Genomic DNA, 26,997 nt, shown 5'->3' with positions numbered 1-26,997 from the left:
GAGTTAAACTGAATTTTCCATGTATTCATTTCCTCTGCATTCTGAATTGTGTCACTAAAGCATAAATATAATTTAAAGTTTATACATCCATAGAGTCAGACAGGATGAATGGGAATTTTGAGTTCACTCATTTGGGCATGTGCTTGCCACTACAGTATTCGGCAGGTCAGAAGTTATTGCATTTGAATGTATGGAACATACCCTCTTGTCCATAAATAATGCAGGACTTCATGCTAACAGTTTAGAGGACAACCTCACAACTTTTCCATCTGGCTGGCTGGAAATATGGCCACAGTCTGTCCTCCCCCATTTCCCGACTGACAAATTGCATGCACTGTCCTCAAATCAACCACATTTAATAGATCGGCACACCCTCAACAATAAAAGGCGAGTTACCTTTGACAGCTGGACACCTTCATTATTCCAGCCTATAAATAAGAATTTCCAGGGTGGAGTGTGATAGGATTTCCATGGGTTGAAATACACCTTTATTATAATTTTCCTTTCAAAAATAAACCATAAATAAAAGTTATGCAGAATTGATGGGGACTGGGCAGTTTATCATTTCTCAAACAATTTTCTTCTACATCTGCCATTGGTATTCATCATTCCACTGCATGTCGGTTTGATTCCTAACAACCTGCTAGAGTGGCATGATGAAAAAAAAAATACTTCAGCTAATTAGACACTAATGAGTAATTCATATTTCCCTCACAAGCACTCTCTCCCTGACTTGTGATGTGATATTTTAGCTGTAATTACGCTCAGCTAAACCGGTCAATTACCACACGTTGGAGTTCGGATCGGGGTCATCGCAGTCAATTAGAGGCCGAGATGTACAAATTGTTTGCGGCTCATGCAGGCAAGCCAGCGTGTCAGGAGGCTACCATTTTTTTAGTTAGATGGAGAGATTGTACGCCAAAGAGGATCAAGGTAAGGAAACAATTAAGGACATTAAAGACGTCACAGTTTTTGCTCAGCCTGCTGCTGTATAAATTACACATACACACACACTTTACTGAGTCATTGCACAGGTATGAATGATACTTTATTGCCTGCCATTTCTCATTGTAAAGTCTTTTAATACCAAGACAACCCAATCACACAAACATAATATCACACGGTCTAACTGAGGTACCTACGTTGCCTTTGTTGGCTGGAAAGAAAAGTCAAATATGTAAATCAGGACAGAAAATAAATGTAACAGCTCCTTGTTACATCCGATTTAGATTGATAAACATTTTCTTGCAAAGAAAATCCACCCTGCAAAAGATTTATTATGTCACTAGAACACACCAAACCATGGAGTGGAAGACTGACAGAATGTTGAGTCACTCCACCTTTATATCAATTGATGCCAAATGACATCATAACGTCTGTGCAAATCAATCAGATGAAACGCAGTCAATTTTCTAGGTCTAGTTGTCACTCCAAACTTTCTCAAGATTATGGAGAACTTCCAACGAATCAAACTCACACTGCACTGTGCACCCTCTGTGTGTGTCTCCATCTCAATTTCATTTCTTTGGCAACATCACGTTACAACAACAATTGGGAAGCATTAACTTAAGCCATGTGAGCAACTTTGAAAAAAAAGGTTTTCTTCTTCTTCTTCTTCTTATGGACAACATTCACCCTGTGACACGCATTAACAACACAATGCAGCAAATGAGGACAACTTAATGTACAACTGCAATAAGAAGCATAAAGTTGTAATGAAAGAGCACTTGACGGAAGCACACCACCAACAATCGTCTCACTTTACTGCGATATTGTGGCGAGTCATCAGTGTTTGTTCCATATCGGAGCTGCCATGGGACCCGAGGAGGCCCTCTCCACCAAGATCAGCTCATCAGGGTTGTCATAGGCCTTGTAATGGAACAGAAGGTCTTGAATAGCCCTCTCTTCAATCTACACAGAGAAGAGAAGAAAGTCAGGGAAAGGAGGCATATTTGAGGAAAGCAGAACCAAACCCTCCGAGGGTGAAAAAAACAAAACCCTGCCGACAGGATAAGATAAATGTTTTTCAGCAATTTTCCAACCAACTGTGGTCATAAAATGGTCTGCCACAGAAGGACGTGAAGGCAATGTACACCAAACCCTATTTCATCACAGCTCATTGTTCCTGTTCCTGCAATATAGCAGAATTTTAAACAGAGTTGCTTTGAGTTTTACAGCATATAAGCAAGTCTGAACTAAGACTTGCGCACCTTCAGTGTACTGTATTACCACATTGTGCTGCAACATGTTGGGCAGCACTGAGGCCCACTGGAAGAGATAAGACAAAACTAAACAGCAAGCCGAAGAGGAAATCCCTTCACTGCATAGGGTACCATGTTCTGTGTTTTAAACATTCAAATTTGTGTTATTTCTTCATGTGGGTTAAAAAAGGATGTTTGAAGGTTTGCAATTATCCTAACACCTCTGATAATTTCGGTTAGCGTTGGTATTTTGCTTTATGCATTAGCATTAAGATGGAATTATAGACTGACATGAAATGAAATTCTATGCTCTGGGTACACATTTTGCCGTTTAAATACCTGTACCGTATTTTCTGCACTAAAATGCGCACCTAAAAGCCTCCCATTTTCTTAAAAGCTCACAGCATGCCTTAAAATCCGATGCGCCTTGTGTATGGTCATTAGGGTGTAATATGTCGACCCCAAAATGGCTCCTTGCTAGAGACATGCTTACAACACAGAGTTCAAACATAAGGAGATCGGTTTCGCAGTTGAACATGGAACTCGAGCAGCAACAAGAGAGTTCAACGTTAACGAGTCAATGTTATAACTTGCTGTTGGTTAAGTGAATTGTGTCACTGCTTTATTAAATAGGTTTTACTGATATCTGATCGTTGCTATATAAATCAGGGTGTAGTGTCGTGTTCTGTTGGCATTTCCTTGAGCGTAGCTCCATCAAGTGGATCCATTGTAGATTGCGTCTTATAATGCAGTGCGTGCAATATATGAAAAGAATTACAAAATAGACCATTCATTGAAGGTGCGCCTCATAATTCAGTGGGCCTTTTAGTGTGAAAAATATGGTATACAAAGTTTAAGATTTTTGTTTGATGTGTCTGTTTGAGAGTGACAAATATACATCTTAATGCAAGCAGACGGTGCTTCTTATTTGGCTTAAGTGAGAGCAAGTAAACAGTAATGATGAACTTGTGGGGGAAAAAAAGTGTTTTAGAAGTCTTCATGTACGCTTTTATGGGGAGCAGTAAAACCGCATTTGAAGAAAAGCGTCTCGATATTGGTGATTTTCACCTATCGTGGGTCTGGAACGTATCCCCGTGATCAAACGGGAATTCGTTGCACATGTTATTGATGATGTAAACCATAGAGTCATTGGGGGGAAAAGAGACTTAGCAAGGTGATGAAAGAAGGCTGGCTAGAATAATGTGACTAACATTTTCTTCAACCGTGTCTGCTGTGTGTCATGGCACATGTCGATCTGTGTCTGTCAAAGAAAGCTCTACCACACACAGGCAAAGCCGCACTACCTGGATGAGCGCCAGCGGTTTCTCTCGACTGCGGATTAGCGCCGCTTCCTGCTGTCGTTCCTCCTCTACGATGGAAGCAAAGGTCACCAGGGAGGTGTGGGGAGGGCTTCCGGCTGCCGCTGCCATCACCCAGGGCCTGAGGGGAGAGACTGGTGAGGTGGGAGGAAAGAGAGAGGACGCACGAGGCCCTGTCTTGTCTCAGTGGACGAACAAAATAATATGTGAACATGGACTGACCAGCTTCTGTGTGAATGGCTGCCTCTCCATCTGACTTGAATACACTCATTACAGTATGTTGCTGTGTAACTAGTCTGGATCTCCCTCTGCAAGATGTGGACCTCAATCCTAACTTTATTAAGACCAGAATGATGAGCTTTAAATATGATCTCAAACTTGGATAACACGAGACGGCAGTTATTTTACCTCAGTACACTTGAGAGACTGCACCTGAAAACTTTTTCGTGGACCAGAAAGTCTATTTTAGTTGACAGTTCAGTTGTCTGCTTTGTTACATTGTTAGGCATTTCAAGTTGAATAAAAATTCTGAGATGAGAAAATACAGTGAACCCCTTCTATGTGCTGGGAATAGGGACTGAGTCCTGCCACGAAGACCAAAAATCTGTGTGTCATTGACAGCAAAACCTGAAAAGGTTTTGCAACTGCCGACAGATGTCACAAGATAGCAGCAATGCACTACAACTGTCCAAATGAAACTCCTCTACTCACTTCAACACACTTCCTTTACACCAGTGCTTCTCAAATAGTGGGGCGCGAGGCTCCGTCAAGGGGGACGTGTTTGACCTCGGGGAGCATGCTTTTTTTTTTTTTAAACTGTCCTAAAATAAAGTGCAGTTGCACCTCCACTACATTAGAGGGCAGTGGTGCTCTCATTGGCAGAGTGTGCGCAGGGAGCATTCGCACGGTGTTTTGTTTGGACTGAGCATGCGCGCTTTGCACACAGCACAGAGTATGAGTATGACGTGTAGACTCGAAGTCAACAGGCGGAGAGACACGGGAGATAAAGAGGCGAACGAAAGTCTCCCGAAAGCTAAGACGAGGAAATATGGCGAAGCGTATGTAGCGCATGGCTTCACTGTGACTACGGTGGGAGATGAGGAATGACCGGGTTGTCTAAAAATGTTGGCAGCGGACAACATAAAGCCAACTATATTAAGGTGTCACTTAAAGACATTACAGTACACCCCAATCACGCTGATAAGCGGCTTGAGTTTTTTTCAGCGAAAACGTGCCGAATATTGCCAACAACCATCCCGCTTTGTGACTGCTACTTGTAGCCATTAATCCAGACATCATCTTTGATTTAACCCTGCTGTTGTCCTCGGGTCAAAATGACCCGTCACTGTGTTAAAAACGCCCCCAAATCCCCCTAAATTATATTTTTAACTTGAAATTTTATGACTTTTCCTAGATTGGCCCCAACTGCAGAAAAATTGAAGTGTTGTTTTTATTCACATTTCCAAGGAAGCTGTACCAAAAAAAAGTACAAAGGTGGTCTTCGGGTCAAAATGACCCATGAGGCAAAAAGTGTTGAAATCAAGGTCACAAAGTTATTTATACACCATTGAATTTTTCAATGTTTTAGTTGTGTCTCAGATCAAATTAGTAGAACACGTGAACAAGACAGTAGCAGACATAAACAAGACAAGATGGGTGGCGTTCTCGTAGATGGCAGAACTCTTTTTTGTGGATTTCACGGGGTTATAAAGGTGCCACAGATGACAAGACTCCGAATTCTCTCTGTGCTGACGCCATGAGTGTGCGTTATGACATTGAAAAGGCTCTAGAGCTGATTTTTTCTGCTGTCCAGCAAGAAAACTGATTCAGAAGAGGAAGTAGAGGATTTAACAGAAGAAGATGGGGAGGAATATAACCCAGAGTATGATGAATCATCTTTAGAACAAGAAGACATCTCTGAAGCTGAGAGACTTTCCTTTAAAAAAAATGGCAAAATAACATGGTCCTCAGCAGCATAAAACACATACTGTGTGCTATAGGTGAAAGAAATATATCTGCAAGGCAGTGCACTTGCATACTGCGCTACATGTGCTAATTAGTTGAATGTGTTATCTTATTTTTCATATTTTTGTCTTCTATTGTCCTAAATAGTTTACCGGGGGGAAAAAAAAGAAAACAACTTTAGTCATTGGAATGAATACAAATGCACCCATAACTCATTTTCGCACATTTTTTCCTTTTCTTAAGCTATAGAAATCCAAGTGAAGAGGGAGAACTATATCACACATAATGTGGTGAAGGACAAGTTGTTTCTTCAAGTAATATGAAATTTGGTGTTTAAAAATCAATTTAGCTGCTTATTTGGGAGGGGGTCATGACAGAAAACAATTGAGAAGCACTGCTTTACACCAACATGCCACTCAAAACAGTGCTGTTGCCTGGACACAAAAACAGCAAATACATTTTAAAAAATACATCAAAAATATATATTTTTTAATTTTGGAAAAAACAAAAACCCATGAATATGCAATTCCGCGGGTGCAAGACTGCAAGTCCACTGAACTTCCAATATAATAAATTCAAACATAATGAAAAGTTTTTCCACTAATACTCAGACAACTGTAAAGGTACTATAGATACTATTGTTTCTTCCTGGTCATAATCCTGCTGGACTTCTTTTAGAGGAATTTAGCTAATCTACATGTCACTCTTGTTTCTTTATCCTCATTATATTATATGAAAGAAGAATTTGGAGAGTAAGTTGGATTCCAAAAATCAGAATGGAAGGGGTTAAGATTCATAGATCAGCAACGCATCTCAAGGAATGAGTGTTCCGGAAGACGAGGTCGGTGCGACTGGTGCTGCGGTTTCTTGACTCTTCCGCTAAATACCAAGAGGAACCTGATACCTGCTCACTCTTCCGTAAGATATAATGTGACGTGAGGGCTGCCCTTATCAATTCTTGTTAGCATCACTGGCTTCACTCACGACTCATGCAGCTGTTTAACATCTGGAGGCCTCCTTGAAAATCTGCTGCAGGCTAAACACACGGCAGAAGTACGATAACAGAGATGTAACTTTGCGGGCGAGCAGGAACTATGGAAAAAAAACTTTTACTGGGTCACAGGCTTTTGCAAATACAGTATTACACCCGGCTTCATAGCCTGTGTGTGGGCACGGTATGCATTTCTCAACATGAGTGTTGTTGAAGTCAGGGTGACTTCGGTCACGTCAACCTTGTTGACCATCATTTTGAACTGGTCATCCCAATTCCCCTAGAGTCCTTAATAGTAAGCATTTTCTTCAGTGTCTTACTGCCATACTAAGCAAAATCCATTGAATTTAATTTTTTTTAAAAAACTGCGGCGGTACATAAATACTCAAAGGTTATTCATTACTGTTTATATACTTAAAGCAAAATATTTCCAGAGTCATGTTTGTGAAACTGATTTAAATTGATGAGTGGTTGCAGTTGCAGTTATAATTACGCACACACACACACACACACACGCACACACAGACACACACACACACAGACACACACACACAGCAGTTGATCAAAATAATACCATTTAAGTTTCTCTAATGGCCCCTTTGCAAAACGGCCCAGTAGCTCCATGTGCAGTGGATGAAAAATGCTTCAACCATTCAATGATATTATACAGTTTTCAAAATATTCCAGAGGAATGCCGGGGCTAGTAAATATTCAATAAATAGCTGGAAACTCAAACCGGACCAATTTATTGTTTGATAATAAGTGAAAGGTCCCTGTAAACCTCTGCTGGTCCTTATATATTTAAACTGCGCTATACTAACAATAACTACCAGAAGACTGTATATTCTCAACGGGATTATCATAATTTCTGGAACACACCTGAATAAAAGCCGCAACAGTGGGCTGATTACTCATTCTATGTGACAGGCAGATAGATGCTTGTCACCCAATGTTTGTCTTATAGTTTGCAATACTGTACACTCAACCGTTGTTGTTCAAACAGACAGGCTCATAAGGGGAATAAACTATGATGTCTCTTGCAATTGGCTTGAGAAACAAGGTGTGTTCAAACACAGTAGGACATTTCAAACCCAGGAAAAAACCCCAAATAAGGTACCTTAAAGTATCAACACTCACTTAAAGTATCAATCCCTGGGTTCAGCAATAAATAAATAAATAAATAGATAAATAGATAGCTAAATAAATAAATAGCATTTTAAAAAGTATCGCGATATATTGCAAAACGATACTTTTTCCTAGCCCTAATAATTACTGTTATGATAAATCTTTTGGTGTCCTAAGACTTTTGTACAGTACTGAAAATACAGTACTTTATATAAAATGTCACATTTCTTTCTTCAATTGTCACAATTTTCATATTGTGATGACAACAATGTGAATACGACTTTTTCCACATTCACTAAGAGAATAGCAGCCTCTCTAACAGGCACTTTAATGAAAGAACTGAATCTCACTGGCAGATAAGTTACACTCAACAGAACCAAGGATTTCTGTATAAAACACTCAGGACTGACATGAACGGTGTGAATTTATAAATGAATGTGATTTTATTGTGGGACCTGTAATTTAGACTAGTGTTTCCCAACCCCCATTGAGCACATATTTTAAATGAGAGGAACCCCCCCACCCCCAAAACAAAACAACTTACAGCACGACAGCACACCCCGAACAAAAATGTTACAAAGAAAGATGTATGTTCAAATAATGGTCACTTCTCACTTTACTCACAATTTTACAAATTCAGTTTGCAGGCGTTGAAGGAAGACAATCCCAGCGGGATTAATTACCGGTAAGTGAAACTGGATCATTTCCCATGGTACACCCAATGACCTCTTGTGTTTGGCCAATTGGTTGGGAATCACTGGTTTAAACTTGTGTAAGATGAAGCACTGTTTGACAACAGTGCCTCCCACTGATAGCAGAACTCACTACATGTAGTTAGTTAACTTACCCAGGTTTCTCCGGCTTGCTGCCATCAGCACATTTAAACGTCACCCTCCTATTAACAGGTGTAACGCTGACAGGTAACACTTGAGCACTTTGGCCCCTGTGAGTTCCCGGCTGCCCGGCTCGGATGAGGATGTTCTCCTCCTCCTCGAGTAGCGCCCGGAATGAGCAAGGTGAGGGTAGGGACTGGAGTGTTGTTGCCCTGATGACAGAAATCAATGGAGGGGAAACATGAAGCACATTGAGATGGTGGAGCTTTGCTTAACTTGAATGGCATACTCAATGAAGACATGTAAAAAGAATTGTGTTTTTAACAATGCACAAGGCTAATAAAGTGAACCGCCTCCATTCATGGAAGGCTCGGGGACCAAGGACTGGAACAAACAGCGAAAATTCATCCACAAGTAATTGATACCCACCCTAAAAAGTTTTATGATTGCATTAATGTCACAAGCTGAGGACAAGGCACAAATGTAGTCAAAGTGAAGCTCCTCAAATCACTTTAGAGTTTCTTGGCATCAAGATGCCACAAGATAGTGACAAAGCCATACTTTTACTGCTTTGGCTAGGCACAAAAACAAATTAGGTTTTCAGTGAATAACTGTAAAAAAGAAGAAGAAAAACATCTTCAAATATGTGATTTAGCAAATGCCAAAGCAGCAACTATGAGGGCCATTCAATAAATAAGGTGAATTTTGCAGTATAAGGACTTCTAATACAGATAGAATCTTACCCCCCACCCCCACCCCCCGCAACAACGTAGTCTCCCTGCACTGTCACTCACTTTTCCTATCCGTACACAAGCTTCCATATTCACTCAGCATAAAACATTTTGGACTGATCTCTTAGCCAGTCGCTCACAACACTTGACTTCGTCACTTTCAAACTCCTGTTAACTGCTCAGGCAGGTCAAGAAAGACATGAAGAACAAATGCAGGGGCCATCAGTCAGAAGGAGTCATCTTACATCGTGACAAAGCAAGGCCTCACACAGCAGCCCAAACAGTGCAGACCATCAACATGCCAGGCTGGGAACTGCTCCCGCATCCCCCGTACAGCCCAGACCTTGCCCCTTCAGACTTTCACCTGTTTGGTCCCTTAAAAGCATTCACAAGAGGCACGAAGATTTGTATGCTGAGGGAATATGGAAGCTTGGGCACAGATGGGAAAAGTGTGCGACAGTGCTGGGAGAGTATGTTGAAAAAAAAAAAAAGGTAAGCTTTTATATGTATTAGAAGTCCTTATACCAAAAAATTCACCTTATTCATTGAATGACCCTTGTATATGAGGGTTTAATGCAGAATAAAGAAAGTAACAAAAATTGTGTTTTGTACTTGAAATCACAAATGCACTGGACATCGGGTTAATTTCTTCCACCGCCATTTGTGCTTATGATCCTGGACCACACCAGTGAGCCTGAACAGGATATGCTATACTGAAAATGGATGAATGGATTCTGGAGTACACTCACTCACCAGGTCTTCCCACTGCTGTTTTTAGATGGCGTGACTGTGGGGGTGGGTTTGGATGCTGTGGCCTCCACACTGGTCTCTTTATTGGCCAAGGCCAACATCTTCCTTTGCTTTTGGGACAATTTCATAGGAGTAGGAGAATATTTGCAGAGGGTACCAACACTGAAGGCAAGCAGAAAAATATGTAGAGTGGGTGGGAATACCTCAAACGTGTGCGCCGTAAATAGTCTGTTAACAGCAACTGTAGTCAACCTGAATATGTATTGATATTTTACCTTGCTAGGCTTTTAGGAGCTGGTTTGAGTGTCTGCGCAGAGCTGGCTTCCATGTCCATGATGGCTCTAAGATCCAACACTGGAGGTGGATGCGAAGGTCTACAATTTTGAATAACATAAGGTCACACCACAGGACCAGATATAAAGTAACTATGGCAGAAAACTTTCTCCTAATCCATCTCTTTAAAATATTGCTGGAGAAAAATAGGTGCACTTCAACTGACTTTTTTTTAATCGTATTTCTAACATGCATTTGATTCAGGTGCAATAACTGATTGTCACAAGCAATATATTTGTCGAGGAGACTATTCAAACACACAAAATGCCGAATTAATTATTTGGTCAGCTGGAGGGACCATTCCAAATCACCTAAATCCCGGTGGTCTTGTTTCAAAATTCCAAATCCAACTCTTGTGCTTATGATTTTTAGTGTTGCAGATATGGCAGGGAAAATCAGCCACTTGCGACGAGGAAAGCCAAGTCCAGAGTAGAGAACTTAATGCAACAAGCAGTTAAAATGCTGTTGTTGTTGTTGCAACGGCGGACACTGCATCATGCTATTGCAGCACAGGTGCACATGGTCCAATCTCTGAGTGTCTCAAATAAAAGTGGCCCCACCACACAAGCTATGAGTCCATCATTTTCCGATGCAGGTTTTAATAAAAGATTGCTTTAACATGATAATAGTCATACTCTTATTGGAACTCTTATCTTAAATTATGTTTCCTGTAAAAAAAAAAAAAAAAAAAAAAAAAAAGTGAGTTTGTTGAGTTTAGAGAGTACATGCACGTCATGGCGCATGGTCAGGTTGGTACCACCTCTGCCTTAATTTGGGCCAGGAAAAACCCTGGTCCGTTTTACCTGTGAAGGATCTTTGGGATATCTTTTGGACTAGAGGTGGGGGGAGGTGGGAGGCCGTCCCTTGTTTTGGGTGGGATCTTCATTCTCTGACACAAGACCCTCTCTTCCTGTGGATAATGAAACCAATAATTTTCCTGTATTTGAATAACATGTGTGACCACTACAGTACACTAACCACAGCTCTGTCATGAAAGACTGGTGACTGCATTTCTCTGGGGCTACCCAGCCCCATGCAGCTACCCTCCGAGTCCGATGTGAGCAGCTCCTGCAGTGACTCTGTAGATGTGCCTTTTCGTGTCTTCACCAGGCATGGGGAAACTGCTGAAAGAAATACAGTAATTGCAAATCAGTGAAAAGTGAGGTTTTCAAGTGAAATGTCACTTGCATGTGAGTGTTTGTGCAACCATACCTGCAGCAGGGGGGCTTTGAATAAGTTCAGACAGTGTATAGCCTCCTGAGCTGTCGGAGCGTCGCCTTGGTTTCTTTTTAGCCTTCATCTTGGCTTTCTTGAACAGTACATCCCTGCGGAAGGATGGTTTTGATTAATGAAAAGCACACATTTAAATTTCATTTATTTTTAATCGGACACACTGTTTTTCTTCTTCAGTTTTTCAAAAATAAATCACTAAGCGTTTTTTTGATCGATACTGAAATTATGATTCATAAATTTGATTATTCAGATTCCAAGAGAGTCATCTCTCGATCAAAACTCTACTTTATCCTCAAATATAGTATCCATGCATCCTCTAATACTATACAAAAATGTTGATCGTTTTTGTGATATAGATCGTCATATCGCCCAGCTCTAGACAGAGAGTAGAGCAGAGCTGTGCATTTGCATATTTGGTGACTATTGGTCACTGTTTTCAGACAATAGAACTTGACAAACCAAGCAGAGAAACATTACAATGCTTGCCTGCCCTCAATGACCGAGACTGAGATGGGAAAAAAAAAGCATTTATGGGTGTCATTTGTTGTTCAACTTTCACAAGAAAATAACACCCGGCAACCAAGAAAACAACTGCAATAGGCTGGTGTTGTTCTCGTGTTGACGTCTTCGGGCTCACGCATTTTTTTTTTACCTTAAAGTAGGCATACCAAAATCTGCTCCAGAACACCAGAAAATAAGCCTAATATCACCAATGAGTTGTTGCGGGGGAGGATTTTTATTTTATTTTTTTTTACTGCATAAATAATTTTTAAATTCAGAACTACAAAATACTTGGCAATATTCGGGCTGTTACAGGGGCCTTTAAGGCTGATTACCTGCTGGATTGGTCCAATTCAGATTCTAATTTGCGGCTGAAGGCGAAGTCAGTATGTTCATCTTCATACATACTGAGATCTGGGGCGTCAGGATATGGAGTCACAACTCTCCTGTGTATGGCTGGGATCTGAAATTAAAACGTAGAAATGAAAAATTTCAGCTGTACCACTCTGTACAGTCAGCCGAAAACCTTTTGACTGCAATCAGACTGCAGGCATAATCTGATTCCAATCCTCAAATCCGATTTTAGGGATGACTGCGTGCATTAATTTTAGCAAGTGTCCAAATGGTAGATGGCCCTGTTCAGTTCAGACCGAGACCCATTATTGACCCATCTGACAGGTTTCTGGAGCAACAACGTCAGAACAGAGGCATCGGCCTGCATGTGTAGTGTTTGATATCACCGCTCAGTACTTCAACATCTGGCGAACAACACAACTTTCATCGATAATTATGAGTCGTTGACGAGGTGATATTTGGTCCCAGTATGTCCCTGCTTGGCGATCTCTGGTCCGTTGCATTGGGTCTTGCGTCGCATAGAGTGACATCCCCAACATTCAAATCCAAAGTGTTGCCAGGTTCCGTGGATGTCAGAGAAAACATGCATGTTCTGTATTGATAGCAGACGCTTTAGCATTGGTAAGAAAGTAAGCTTCATATGTTGGGAAATGACTTATTTTCAACACACATGCACTGCTCTTGAAGGAACGCTTTCGCCAACAGGTGGGCTGCTACTGTGCATCATATAGCAATTGCTTAGCGTGTGCTTTTATAACAAGTTCAATGCCTGCCGATCATTGATGTGGTCAACAGTGGCTCACATTAACATTTGCATGGACTGGAGATTCTAATCAGCCCAACTAAAAGAAAGTCTTCGGTTGCCACAAATAGTTTAAAAATTGTAACGGTCTGGACATGTACCGTGCACGCATTTAGGTTTGGTCCATCTCAACAATCAGTCTTGTATTTCTATCTTGACATTATTTCCAGCTCAGCGGAGTGCTATGATATGGCGCAAGAGTCTCTTTCTTCTTCACAGTTATGTACATCATGATGTGGGTGCCACCAAGTGTTCGGGGAGACAATACGGTTGAATTATACGGTGAGACATTTATGTTGCTAAAAACTACAGAAAGTGTGGGTATTCATAACTTGAAGCACTGCTGTATTCAATTCCTTGCACTTGACTATTTTTCTTCAAGACCTTGTCCAGCCAAATGTTTTGAGTAGGACTTTTTCCGGCCACTAGTTTGTTTCCTTCTTTCATTGTATTTTTTTATTTAACTTCATTTTGTTCTGTTCTGTTCTTAATAATAATTTTATGAACAAATGGATAAAATATATTTGCTATAATTTCATGCAAGGAAAAATGCTGGAGGAAAGGAAAATGTTTGAATTTAAAGGTCTTTCTTCTGTGTGTGTGTGAGATATTTTATGTATCAAAAGTAATCGTGGTATCGGTATCTGTGACAATTCGTGTTAACTGTTTTGTTAAGCGCTTTGTTACAGCTGCAGCTGTTGTGAAAGCGCTATATAAATCAGGATGTATTGTATTGTAATTCAAAAGTTGAGTATTTATACTGGCATTGGTCTGGTAAAAAAACAGTAGTACTGAATCTCCCAAAGGTTTCTTGTAACAAATCTTCATCTAAATTTTACAAAAACAGTAACTAACAATAGGAAAGTTTGTAGCGCAGATGTTAGGGTGACTGACCATCCTCTTGTAGGCTGCAGAAAGCTCCAGAACGACTTCATCACTAAGACAATCCAGTGCTCTAATGGGATCATAGAAGGAGCAGACAGACACATAACCCATCCATTTTCTGAACTGCATATCCAAAGCACCAAAAATAATGTGTAATTTATTCAATACCAGCTATATCTGCTATTATGTGTATATCATCTCCATAAGCATGTCGAAAGAACGACATGCTTATTGAGCCATTAACAGTAGTTTAAACTGATCAATGATTTGAAAAATTACACTTGTGTTGACTGACAAATAGGTGTGTGAAAAAATGTGCAATGTACTAAGTTTGCACAGAGGTGTCAGCTTGACGCTTGCACTACTTTACATGAATTGATATCTTAAGTAGACATTTCAAGCCCCTGCATAATTATCAATCTTGGTTCTCACTTTGACTCGAGTAGCGCAGCCAAATTCAGCACAATGAACTGGAGGCAGGAGAGTTTCAGTTGCTCTGCGTTGTACATGGCGGCAAACTCCAGCAGCTCAGCTGCATTTTTCAGAGTTACTGCAAAGAGCAAATTAGCAGTTTTGGAAGGATGTAGAAAAGGTATGCAATCAGAAGCAAGAATATCTGTTTTTATTCATTTTCAACTCAAGTATGATGCATTTCTCAAGGAAAAATAAAGGGGAATTCAAGGCAACAATTTTCATTGTACAAATATGCTCTATGCGTCCCCACTAGTCGTGATCAAACCCAGAAAATAGGTGAACAGTGAAGTTAGCAGTGTGAGCCTAGAGGCACTTTGATGTCGATTTAAGCTGAACGTAGAGGGCAATTCAGGATCAAAATGGCAGCTCTCTGAGAATGATGAGAATGGATTGACTCATCTGCCTAGTTTTAATTCCACAAACACAATATTGACCAGAATGCAAGACTAGTGATAGCACATATAGAATACTTTCTTGCAATTTGCCTTCAGCTTCCCTTTAACTCTCGTCATCAAACCAAAGAGATGCACAATAGTGAATTGAAAAACTCTCTCATTCAACTCAAGTTAATCATGATGTGTAGCATACGGTAGGGTAGTTAGGCTACAGTTTACTTTAGCAAGAGGAATAGAAAAAAAAATACAAAAGTGACATACAATTCTCTGTGATGACGACCTCGCACATTTCCTTCAATCGTGTGATCAGCAGCTGATCAGCTACAACAAGTACGTTGCAGACAAACGCCACATTCATAGACTCTGGAGTGAAAAATAGGACAAGAGCATATTTAAGTTTCAAATGTATTCATAGCCCATGTAAATAAAAACAACCAGGGTTACAGAATCTGTCTTTCAAGCCTGTAAAGTTACCTTTAATGGTGGGGCAATCATCTGTGTAAATATATTCAAGAATGCCAAACAAAATGTCTGAGCTTGTGGGCATCCGAAGCGCAGTACAAGCTGTAGCCTGAGGGAACAAAGCATCAGCCCTTGAACTTGTGTAACTGGTATGCCAAGATACTGGAAAGTGAATAGTTTAGTTTAAGCACCACAGACAAGCTCGTTAGAAAAAATAAATGAGCACAACAAACCTCAATCCACGGATTGCTCAGCATACTGTGGAAATATTCTGCAAAAATTGACAAACAAAAAACTTTTTTATAGGAGAAATTAAAACTGACTTTCTAAATGCTACCCCTCGAACGGGAAATTGAACAGACAAGTCAATATTAACTCTATTTTGATACAGCTTCTGCGAGCTGGCTATTTCCTAATTACTTCATCACCACACCCTTACAAAGTTTCTCAGCCAAAACGATCATGTAAACGCTAAAAGGTAAGCAGTGTTTTGGTTCCTTCGGGAGGCTCTACCGGTAATCTGATTTATTAACATTATTTTACAAAAAAATTCAAGCAGAGGATCTGCAAAAACTCTCATGTTCAATGGATCTAAAAATTGTGAACCTGCTATCAAATAAGAGATCCATGTGCAAATGTAATTTCACCTAGTCAGATGTTTTTGATTGGAAAAAAAACCTTTTGATTATTCAACTTCGTACCTTGTCTCGCACAGAGGACACTTTTATGGCAAGGAAACTCTTTGCCATCTTCTGATTTCAGAGTCACGTCACATAGGTAGGAACTGTAAGTCACAAGCAGAAAGGAGTTTTTTTTTCTTTTTTACATTCAGCAATTATCTCATACACTCTGCATATATACAGTATAACATACGACAGTTTTAGAACACCTACCATTTCTTTTGGTTGAACTTAAGGTTGTTGCCAGTTTTCTTGTGTATAACATTGATCTTTCCACCCTCATATTTGACACCATCCAGTCTGCCAAGGAAAAATAAAGTATCTTCATAAGAAACTGAAATCAAAAGGATTGTCATGTAGGGTTCATAACATAAAACTCACCGTGCAGACAGGCTGCCCAGGCCAAGCTTCTTTGCTACTCCTTGCAAAATTTTCACGGGGTTGTCCCTTCTTTCATGGGTACCTTTGTCACCTTTGCCTTTCGCCTTTTTGCCAGGTTTGGAGCCTCTGCTTGTGGCCTTGTTACAATCTCCTTCGGTTGTTATGGGAAGGGAACGATACACTTCCAGTGCTGAGCGACCTCTAAGGCCCAAGTCCTGCAGGCTGCTGATAAGCCTCTCCTCCTCTGAATCCTGCCCAAGACAAAATGAGAGGAGTTACAGGACATAACAGGAGATGAGACTCTGACCTCTTCCGAAAAATTCTTGCTGGCAAACTCAAGGGAACATTGTCCAAAAATAACTAGGGTATGATTTATATTCCACACCTGGCTTTGTTCCATCAGGGCTCCATGGTGTCTAGGTCGGGCTCCGTGCACCAGTAACTCACAGTTATCTGTGTAGATGAAGTGCAGGGCATACTCCAGCATGTCCGGTGGAATGTTCTCCAAAATGAACAAGTCGCAGCCCACAGCGTCTTCACTCTTCCTCACTTCTTTATCAAGCTCCTCATCAATCCCACAACGCTCAGCCATAAACTGTTTCCGGAAGAACTCAGACCTCATAGACAGAATATATTTGTGAGCTGCAAAGGTGCGATTGCCGGCCTGAAGTGTTACATCATGGATACTGTCCATTTCATGCGCTTCTTCCAGAAGTTTCTGGAAGTGTGTGGCAAAGGAGGGTGGAGAAATGCTGGGAATCTCATATAAACTGGAAAAAAGGAAAATACAGTGTGTAAGTTTTGTTTTTTACTTATACTCCGACTTAAAAAAAATTAAATACGGGAGTAGTTTTGACCACAAAGTGGTAGAAAAAACATCCATGATTTAAAACTGAACCCAGTATTCAGGAACCTTCAAGCTCTTTTCTCACCGCACACTGAGTGATAGGGTTGTGCAGCAGGACAGAGAAACAGATGGCAGTTCCCCAGTGGCCAGTCTGCCCATATTTGGAAGTGCTGACGTAGCAGCCTACCAGATAAGACGGAGACTTTTGCATGCGGTTGAGAAAAAGAAGTAGACCGCACCTCAACAAGGTGCAGCTTTTTCACTGCATCACAACATCCAACATTTTCATCACGATTTTGGAAAGAAATGACTCATAGACCACAGAACACTTTGCATCAGTCCATCTTAGATGAGCTCGGACCCAAAGATGCCGGCAGCTTTTCTGGGTGTTGATGATCAATGGCTTTTGCTTGGCATAGGAAAATTTTAAGTTGCCCTTACGGATGTGGCACCAAACTGTATTTACGGACATTGGTTTTCATAAGTGTTCCTGAGCCCATGTGGTGACATCCTTTACACAATGATGTCGTTTTTTGATGCAGTACTGCATCTGGGATCGAAGGTCAACGGGCATTCAACATTGTTTTTCAGCTTTGCTGCTTACATGCAATTTCTCTACAGAGCCTCTGAACCTTTTGATGATATTATGGATCGTACCTGATAAAAACCCTAAATTCCTTGCAACTGTACATTGAGGAACACTGTGCTTAAAAGGTTTGACTATTTTCTCACGTAGTTGTTCACATCTTTGCTTGTGAATGACTGAGAAATGCATTCATTTATAACTAATCATGGCACCCATCTGATCCCAGTTAGCCTCTTCACCTGGGGGACATTCCAAACAGGTGTTAATGAGCATTCCTCAACTTTCTCAGTCTCTTTTGCCACCTATCCCAGCTTTTTTGGAACGTGTTGCAGCCATAAAATTCTAAGTTAATGTTTATTTACTAAAAACAATCAAGTTTCTTAGTTTGAACATTAAATGCCTTGTCTTTGTAGTGTATTCAACTTCATATGATTTGAAAATGATTTTCAAAATGTATTCTGTTTTTATTTACGTTTAACACAACGTCCCAACTTCATTGAAATTGGGCTTGTGTGTTAAGAGGATTATTTTGCACGTATGCGTGCATTATGTCCATATTTAAAACTGAATGTGTCACACATCTGGTAAGGAAGTCCATGGCCTATATGGCCCACCAGTACAACTGACAAAAAATTGTTGCTCCCACCAGCATTGAAGTTGCCGATCCCTGTCTGAGTGGCTATTATTGCTTTCCACTGATTTAGGTCAAGCAATAATTGCCTGGAATTTTATGCAATCCAATGATCCCGTACCTTGTTTTGGGATCAACCTGAAGCAATCCAAAATTTCGACCGTTTGAGTCCATAGTGATGCTGACAGCTCTGTGAATGTAGGGAAGCCTTTCCAGACGAATTCGCTCAAACATTGTGGCAACATTTGAATGTCCACAAACCTCCACATTCATCTCTGATGTAAGAACACATACAAAATATATATATATATATTAGAACAACTACAATATTTCGTACATACCAATTGTTAATAATCAGCGAGTCAATATGCATTGTTCTCATTGCAGTAAAAGGCTAATAAATAATCAAGCACTGAGTAGGTTGACAAAATGCTGATTTAACAACTATATGTACCGGGTACATGATTTAAGTTATCATCACAATTTCACTCAACTTACCTTTTTTCTCACTGTACTTTTTATATTCTCCAGCCCACATGCCACTGAATCCCTCCCCCTCCTGAGTCACAAACATCATGCCGTTTTTGCTGAGAGCCATGTCAGACATGAAAACCTGGCGCCCATACGCCCACCGGCATTGTCTCATCGAGCTACCTGAGGAGCGCCAGCAGAACACCTGACAGGGATGGAAAAATACAGAAGTTGGTCAAAAATCTTAGTCATCATTTCCATCTCTAGGCCTCCAAGGAGACAATGGAATAGATAACAAAGAAAGCAAAAATTCATTTATAGTATTCGTACAAAGTACATGAATGATACACATTTATATCCAAAAACTAATTCTGGCCAACCATGTCACATCAAGCGCGATGCACAGGAGTGTCTGCTGTTTGTTCTGTAGCCCATATATACTCAGCAGGAAGCACTGTACAATGTACACCTTGCTCTGATCAATGGGTGTCATGTGAAAATGCAGTGATAGTTGTGCAAATAATAAATATCTTAATCATCTTATTGACTTTAATTCTCTGTAGTTTATAATTAAAGTCACATAATTGTAAAGAGAATCACACATGGTTTGACAAGCAAAGATGTCCTGGTAATTTTAGTTGGAAAAAAAAATGTAATTTTCTCTTTTACTTCTGCCTGGACTTACCCGACCAGCTTCATCCAAAGCCAAGATGGACAACTTTTCTCCCCCGCATTCATTTAGTATTTGTGGACTTACACGATGGTCAAGATTTCCACCACTGACAAGGACTTTCTTGATATTTAGCTGCCTGAATGGGACCAAGACCAGACAATCATCATGGCCTAAAACACAATCTGAAACTACCATCTTGTAATAAGCAGGTGCTTAATTAGTATGCCGTCATACGAGGGACAGCAAACTAGATTTTTTTATTAAACAGGCCACTGTTTGTACAGTTTGAATTGACTATGCTCTATCACCAACAAGATGAATCATTAATAATGATGGATTTTATAAAACGTATGCAAGAAATTCACTTTTGCTGTGATGGGTGTTTTACTGACCGTGAAGCAATTTTTTTACACTGGTATTCGGTCAACAGGTAGACATCTCCTTTCTCAGTCACGATCACAGTAGCGCCACTATTTGCAGCAGCCATTGTTATGGTGACATCCTTGTGGTGCAGAGCAGATACCTGCCGTGGGGCTGTGACACATTTCTCGCCATTGGGGTCCAACAAGTAACCTGAAAATCAAACCATATACTGGGCCTTAATACAGCAATTGTTTTTCTTTTGTTGTCGTTTTTGTTTTATAATGTAAACAAAAAAGACCGTTGCATGCTATAAAGTACCCTAAATGAGTACAGTAATCCCTTGTTTATCATGGGGGTTACGTTCCAAAAAGAACCCGTGATAAGTGAAATCCGTGAATTAGGATTTATTTGAAAAAAATATACAATTTTTTTTAAAAAGCAAAAAATGTGAGAAGGATGACATTTCAAATGCGCTGTATGTTCACATACAGCACGTTTGACAATAAAATTGTAGTTGGTACTTGATAGTCAACTTTATTTTTTACAGTTATTATACAATACTGAACTATGTATACAATGCTCTAAGACTGCAAGGGAAGTGCCGCTTCCCCTAAAATGTCAAAAAGTAAGTGATCAAATATATGTGCGTACGTTCAATTGTCAGGACATGTCATTGACTAAATATGCGCCACAATGCACTAAACTTTTGTTCCGAATCAGCTTCTTATTACTGGTTATGACGCGACTCTCTTCTCATTCATTCTCGTAGCTTCACTGTGCTTTAAACTGTGTGGACGCTGAGCGTCGACCCAGCTGACGTTGGGCGTCTCTAGAGTTGAGTGTAGGTTGTCCCAATGCATTGAAACGACACGAGTCATTGGATAAATGCTGGTTTTGTCCCGCCCATTGGACGCTTAGCGTCTCTGAGAGTCTACGGACAGTGGGCGTTTATGGGCTGGCCAGGAAGCTCAGATTTTCTGCATGATGATCTGTCTGAGGCTGAATCTCTTTTTGATTGACAGCGAAATGAGCCAATCATCGATCTTATGGTGAAAGTATCCTTTTCATTTTTTTGAAAAGGAACAGAGAGTAGAATTCATGTGTAAATAAACGGACACATTTTATGATGCAGGCTGAAATTGAGCTTCCCCTCCTTGACAGACCAGCATCCACCACTAATGCAATGAAACCAAAGACCAAAAATTTGCAAAGGTAAATTTGGCAAGCTGTACAGAAACAAGGTGCAGATACTATTCACGTTGGTCAGCCCCTTAGCCAATCAGGATGCAGAACACAATTCACTGTTTGAAAAAAAAGCATTAAAAAAACTTGACAAGAAAAATCTGTGAAACAGCAAAGCCACGGAATGTGAACAGCGTAATAGCGAGGGATTACTGTATACAGTATAATATCGACATCGACATAGTAATAGGTTCCCCAATTTAAAAAAAAAGGCTTTACCCTTCATTCATAGGCACGAACATTATGGATGGTATTTAAACGCTTTGTCACCTAGCCACAATAGTTATTTCATGTCTTACCAAGCTGTCCTCCATTGAGTCCCATTGTATAAACTGCCTCCTTAGTCCACAGAACTGTGTGAAACCTGCCAGCTGCAACTCCAATTATAGTCCTCCCTTTTAGTGCCTTGGAAAACACCTACATACGAAAGAATGAGAGAAAATTAGATGAATAATACAAAGGCATTTGCAGACTCAAAATTACAAAATATGAATAGATGACCTACCGGTAATTGAAACAAGGATCACCCATATTCTAATATACCATATTCACCTGTTTAGGAACATGTGCCGAAGCTGGTGGAGGAGCCAAACCGAGCTGGTGGAAGGTGTTTAACCCAAAAGTGTAAACATAGCCTTCTTTTGTCAGCACCACTGTGTGGTCTTTTGCTGCTGCCACCTGAGAACAGTGGTGGGACATCAGACCCTCCACCATTCGGGGAACCTGAAGGAAAGTGAAATGATGGTGAAACCGCGTATGTGCAAACTAGAGGAAATGCTGCTTGGATGTTTTACAAATGGTTAGAGGATAGGGACTATATTGCATATTTATTATATTATTATTATTAGGAATTATGTTGATAATGTAGAATTGGGAGTGATGAAGAGAGTCACGGTAGCAAAATTAGAAGCACCAAGGAAACTGTGTAATTCAAGACAGGTAGTGTGGTGTCAAAACAAGTACAGTCCATAGTTATGTTCATGCATCTATCCATGTATTTTCTATTGCGCTTGTCCTCATTAGGGGCACGGGTGAGCAGGCGCCTATCCCAGCTGACTTTGTGAGAGGGGCTGGCTACCCTTTGGCTTAGTTAGCCAGCAATCACTGCCATTAAGACTTTTACTATCATGTTATCATAGTTTAGCGATAGACTTTGGCACGGTATGAAACATGTACAGATCTGAGTTACAGTGCTGTCACAGAAATATAGTAGGATTCTACTAGAAAACAAGGACAGACTGCATTTTTTCTAGTTTTTAACCAAAATCCTGCCAAATAAGTCTCACCAGGTAAGTCTGTTCATCTCCGTGGCCAAGCCGTCCTCCTTGTCCATGTCCACATGTGAAAATCTGACCTTTTTGAGATAGAAAAACTGAATGGAACTTGCAGAGCACCACCTAAAATAGTGACAAATAAAAGCATTAATTATCTGAATTTACCACTTTTTAGGCCTTAAAATATCATTAACAATAACAAATGACACTTTAATAGCACAGACAGGACATCCACAAATGTGTTACAGTATAAGGACAAATCCAACTCATATCTCAAATTGCTGTTTGCACAAAGACTTGTTCCAATTTGACCTCATGATGTTATCTTTTTCCATCTCCATCAGCCAAGGCCTCCTGTAGTGATAGTAAAAGACTACGCCAACAAAAAGGCTGGCGGACAACTAGAAAAGCAAACATCATGAGTAATACATAGCTCCCCTCAATAGACCACAGGGGTGTTTTGACAAGTATGACTATGGTGTGGACATTCACACACATCACCGTTGTTCCTGTAATTAAAATGTGTCTATGTGGAATTAATATTTAACCTCTGGCACCTGTTGCAGTGGACTAAGAATACAAGGGAAATGACATGCAGTGCCAGAGTCATTACGCGATCATGAAATTAGATCCACTTACACCGCAATGGGGGTTCATGAAATGACTCAAGATGACGAATACAACAGTTCAGGATAACTATTAACGCAAACACTGCCATCCTGTCCTGAACAGAAGACCAGAATGTTGTCTCTCACCATGTTCACATAAGAACGTTCTTGTGTTTCCAAATAATGCCGAAAATTGTGTCCATGTTGGCACAGCCTGGGAGTTAGCCAGGCTTAAGTGACAAATGGAAGTTTTAAAATGACACGTACAGTATAATGTCCACTAACACTCTAAATTGCCCCCAGGTCTGATTGTGAGAACGAATGGTTGTTTGTCTATGTGTGCCCTGCGATCGGCTGACAACCAATTCAGGGTGTGACCTGCCTGCTACCCGAAGATGGCTGGGATAGGCTCCAGCACTCGCCGCGACCCATGTGAGGATAAGAGGATTAGAGAATGGATGGATGGATGGATGGAGTATGTGCACTGCTGACATGACTGTGCCATCACAGTGTACTTGATTTTGTAAATATGATAACAGAATGTTGGATGTGGTCATAACACCGTTGAAACACACACTCTTGTCGGAGTTCATTTCTCGTCTCCTCCAGAGACAGAGTTGCATAACACAGGACTCGGGAGACAAGAGTGTTTTGCTGGGGTACCCAGGTGGTGTCCTCTCAGGACGAATTGATATTGCCATGTTTTTACACAACACCTACTGCTCTGTCATGAGTTTTGAATACAGTTGCAAGGAAAAAGTAGGCCAACCCTTTGGAATTACCTGCATTTCAGCAACCTGAAGTCCAATCAATGAGATGAAAAACAGCACTGTTGCTACTCTAACTAGGAGTGTCCGTCCCCTAAAGCTGAGTTCACAGTGCAGAATGCTCAGAGATGTGAAGAAGAATCCTAGAGTGTCAGCTAAACACTTACAAAAACCTCTCGCACATGCCAACATCTCGGTGGACATATGCACAATACGTAAAACACTGAAAGAGAATGGAGTTCATGGGAGGACACCACAGAAGAAGCAACTGTTGTCCAAAATAATAATAATTGTTATTATTTTTTTTAACATTTGAAGTTTGCAAAAGATCACCTTCATGTTCCACAGGACGACTGACAAAATATTCTGTGCACAGACGAAACCAAAGTTGAGTTGCTTGGAAGGAACACATCACATTATGTGTGGAGGAAAAAAAGCACCAACATCAAAACCTCCTCCCAACTGTGAAGTATGGTGGAGGGGGCATCATGGTTTGGGGCTGGTTTTCTCCCTCAGGGCCTCGACAGATTGCTATCATCGAAGGAAAGATGAATTTTTTAAAGTTTACCAACTGTCCACCAATTGAAGCTCAACAGAAGATGGGTGAAGCAACAGGACAATGGCCCAAACCACAGAAGAAAATCAACAACAGCATGCCTTCAACAGAAGAAATTACACCTTCTGGAGTGGTCCAGTCAGAGTCCTAACCTCAATCCAATAGAGATGCTATGGCATGACCTCAAGAGAGCAATTCCCACCAGTCCTGCAAGACATTTTCTAAAGTAAAACAGTTTTGTAATGAGGAATGGTCCAAAATTCTTCCTGATCGTTGTGCAGGTGTGGTCTGCAACTGCAGCAAACATTCGATTAAGGTTATTGTTGCTAAAGGAGGGTCAACCAGTGATTGTTGTGATTTAGATGAAGATCAGATCACTTTTCATGACCAATTCATGCAGAAATAGAGTTAATTCCAAAGGGTCCACAAACTTTCTTTCAACTGTAGAAGCAGGCCACTTTGACGAGTGCAACAAAAATTTAGAACACATAGCCTGAAAGTGAGATGTTTGGTGTGGGGAAGCAAGTTGTGAAAAACACAAAGCCTACCTGCTTAATATAAACTCCAGTCCTGGCAAAGACATCCACTAGCTCAGGGTGCAATCGACTCTCTTGATTGCCATGCCCAAGGCTGAAATTTGTATTATTTCCCCATGTATAAACTTCAGTCGGATCTGTAATGTGTTAAAACACACACACACGCACACGCACGCACACAGGGAAAGCAATATTTAGTATTTACATTTTCAAGCCAGTTACAGTTCTTTCATAACTGTAATATGTACAGGATTATTTTTCAAATCACCAAATCATAGTGCGGTAAATGTAAAACATAATTTACCCGCGTTTTTCAACGTGACGTGAGGTGGTCGATCCTTCATAATCAAGTCCAGGGTAGAAAGACCCTCCCTATCCTGAGTGGAGAGGACTCCGCCATGCTAGACATAAAAATCATGACAACACTCCCATTAATAAACTGACTGAAACTTAATTTTGAGAGTTCACATTAATTGTTTTTTTCAACAGCCCGTTCAGTAATCACCAACTTGATCAAATTTAAACTTGTCATCTAACATGTACCTTGGTCAGGGAAAGGAGACAGTGGATCTGTCCATAGAAGACGCTGCGATGCAGAGCGGTCCAGCCTGATTCTTTATCCTTCACTGTCAAGTCAGCATTCTTATTTTCCAGCAGCCACTCCAGTATGGCCTTCTTTCCCAGTGAGGCAGCCAGGTGCAATGCTGTGCGACCAAGTTCATCTCGCAAAGTTGCTGCATTATGGCAGTGTGATGTTAAGAATGCTCGTAACTGCCCCTCAGAACCACTCGTTATTGCTGCTACCACCTCATTTGCATGCTGCAGTGAGCGGCATTTGGGGGTACAGTCTGACAATTCCAGACTCATCCTGGGCTACCCAAAATCTTCAAATTGACGCCTGCTGCCGTCTGACAGTCTACTCTAAATTACTCATCAAACCTAAGACAAAGCAATGTGAAGTTGCAAATACACACACACACACACACACACTGTAGCAGTGACAATCTCTAGTGAAAAGAGGCTTGCCTCAATAGGGGTTGAGTGCATTAAGCCTAACTAATAACAAAACAAAAGGTTGAGATGTTTGTCCTGTGGGGTGCTAGAATTGTGCTTGTGTTGAGCTTCCACTGCACCCTAGCAACCCCAGAAACTGGGAGACTTTCTCAGTCTACCATCTCAAGAAAATGCTGACCACAAGCCAAGGTGTTTTCACAAATGACATCACTACACTAACAAGTGTATAAATTGTATAGATTGTGTATAGATTGTATACAAGTGTATAGATTGTACTAACAATCTTGTGTACCAAACCATGCAATCAAATATTACAAAAAAAATATTTTTTTTCTCTATGAGCTCTCCAGATAATTTACAAAAGGCAACACATTCAATGATTCCTTCAACCTTCACAGCCTGCAGTCTAACCATCAACTTGAGGGGAAAGCCACCCTTTCCCCTCAACGGTCACACACTGCTTTTCAAAACTCCATAATTGAAGCAGAAACCTGTAGAAGAAACATTGAAAAACAAAGATTTCATTAGAACAAAATGGAACCCTTCCACAAAATAAAAGTTGATTGAAATGTGTTATTCATTCAGAAAACAGGAAGCTATTTTATGTTCTTAAAGTTGAAAATTCAAAGTGCTTCAGAACTGCATTTAATGCTACAAATGCTTGAACATTAAGTTTGCTGGCATATATTGATAATAGTGTATTATTGGGTTATGTAACAAGCATGCTAAATTAGCATTGTAGTCGGGTAGCTAGTTTCAAGTGCAGGCCGCATCATAGTTACTTCGTCAAATAGTGCAATTCGTCAAATCTCTTCATTTAATACAACTTCCAAGCATAAGAAATGTCTCAGTTGGAGGAATCTCACACCGATCCCCAACAAGCTTGGTGGCTGGGCTAGGTGTAGCTCCGAGGCGAGACAGCTAAAATACATCGGAATTAGTATTTTTTGTGTCGTAAAAATGAAAATCATGGCAGGACAAAACCAACCTAAGTGTCATGTTACATTTGACTGG

The 26,997-nt window shown here is 40.5% G+C and overlaps 1 protein-coding gene and 1 long non-coding RNA gene across 2 annotated transcripts; both read right to left on the bottom strand.

Annotated features, from left to right (window-relative positions):
* Positions 1-1,026: 1,026 nt before the first annotated feature.
* ibtk (inhibitor of Bruton agammaglobulinemia tyrosine kinase) lies at positions 1,027-26,233 on the bottom strand. Its single transcript, XM_052064624.1, has 28 exons — positions 25,513-26,233; positions 25,274-25,370; positions 24,982-25,106; positions 22,515-22,625; positions 21,781-21,951; positions 21,528-21,645; positions 20,016-20,196; positions 19,636-19,759; positions 18,978-19,155; positions 18,601-18,754; positions 16,801-17,185; positions 16,416-16,666; positions 16,248-16,334; positions 16,056-16,138; positions 15,588-15,625; positions 15,367-15,463; positions 15,154-15,255; positions 14,456-14,573; positions 14,033-14,093; positions 12,318-12,445; positions 11,461-11,573; positions 11,227-11,372; positions 11,052-11,158; positions 10,191-10,289; positions 9,919-10,077; positions 8,449-8,646; positions 3,506-3,641; positions 1,027-1,911 (listed from the first exon to the last, which is right to left on the bottom strand). Exons 1-28 carry the CDS (start codon positions 25,834-25,836, stop codon positions 1,786-1,788), a joined length of 4,017 nt encoding a protein of 1,338 aa, XP_051920584.1. The 5' UTR covers positions 25,837-26,233; the 3' UTR covers positions 1,027-1,785.
* On the bottom strand, positions 4,025-8,440 carry LOC127600384 (uncharacterized). Its single transcript, XR_007962324.1, has 2 exons — positions 4,688-8,440; positions 4,025-4,164 (listed from the first exon to the last, which is right to left on the bottom strand). It is a non-coding gene; the product is annotated as an uncharacterized LOC127600384 (long non-coding RNA).
* Positions 26,234-26,997: the final 764 nt, after the last annotated feature.

The sequence above is a fragment of the Hippocampus zosterae genome, chromosome 5 (genome assembly GCF_025434085.1).
Source record: "Hippocampus zosterae strain Florida chromosome 5, ASM2543408v3, whole genome shotgun sequence".
NCBI classification, from domain to species: Eukaryota; Metazoa; Chordata; class Actinopteri; order Syngnathiformes; family Syngnathidae; genus Hippocampus; species Hippocampus zosterae.
Note: the sequence above shows the minus strand (reverse complement) of the source record. Positions and strands in the feature narration are given on the sequence as shown.

Coding starts and splice junctions, on each gene's coding strand:
- ibtk (XM_052064624.1), bottom strand. CDS start 25,836: ATGAGTCTGGAATTGTCAGACTGTACCCCCAAATGCCGCTCACTGCAG. Junction 25,107..25,273: donor CGTCACGTTGAAAAACGCGG/GTAAATTATGTT, acceptor AACACATTACAG/ATCCGACTGAAGTTTATACA. Junction 21,646..21,780: donor CGGCACATGTTCCTAAACAG/GTGAATATGGTA, acceptor TTTCGTATGTAG/GTGTTTTCCAAGGCACTAAA.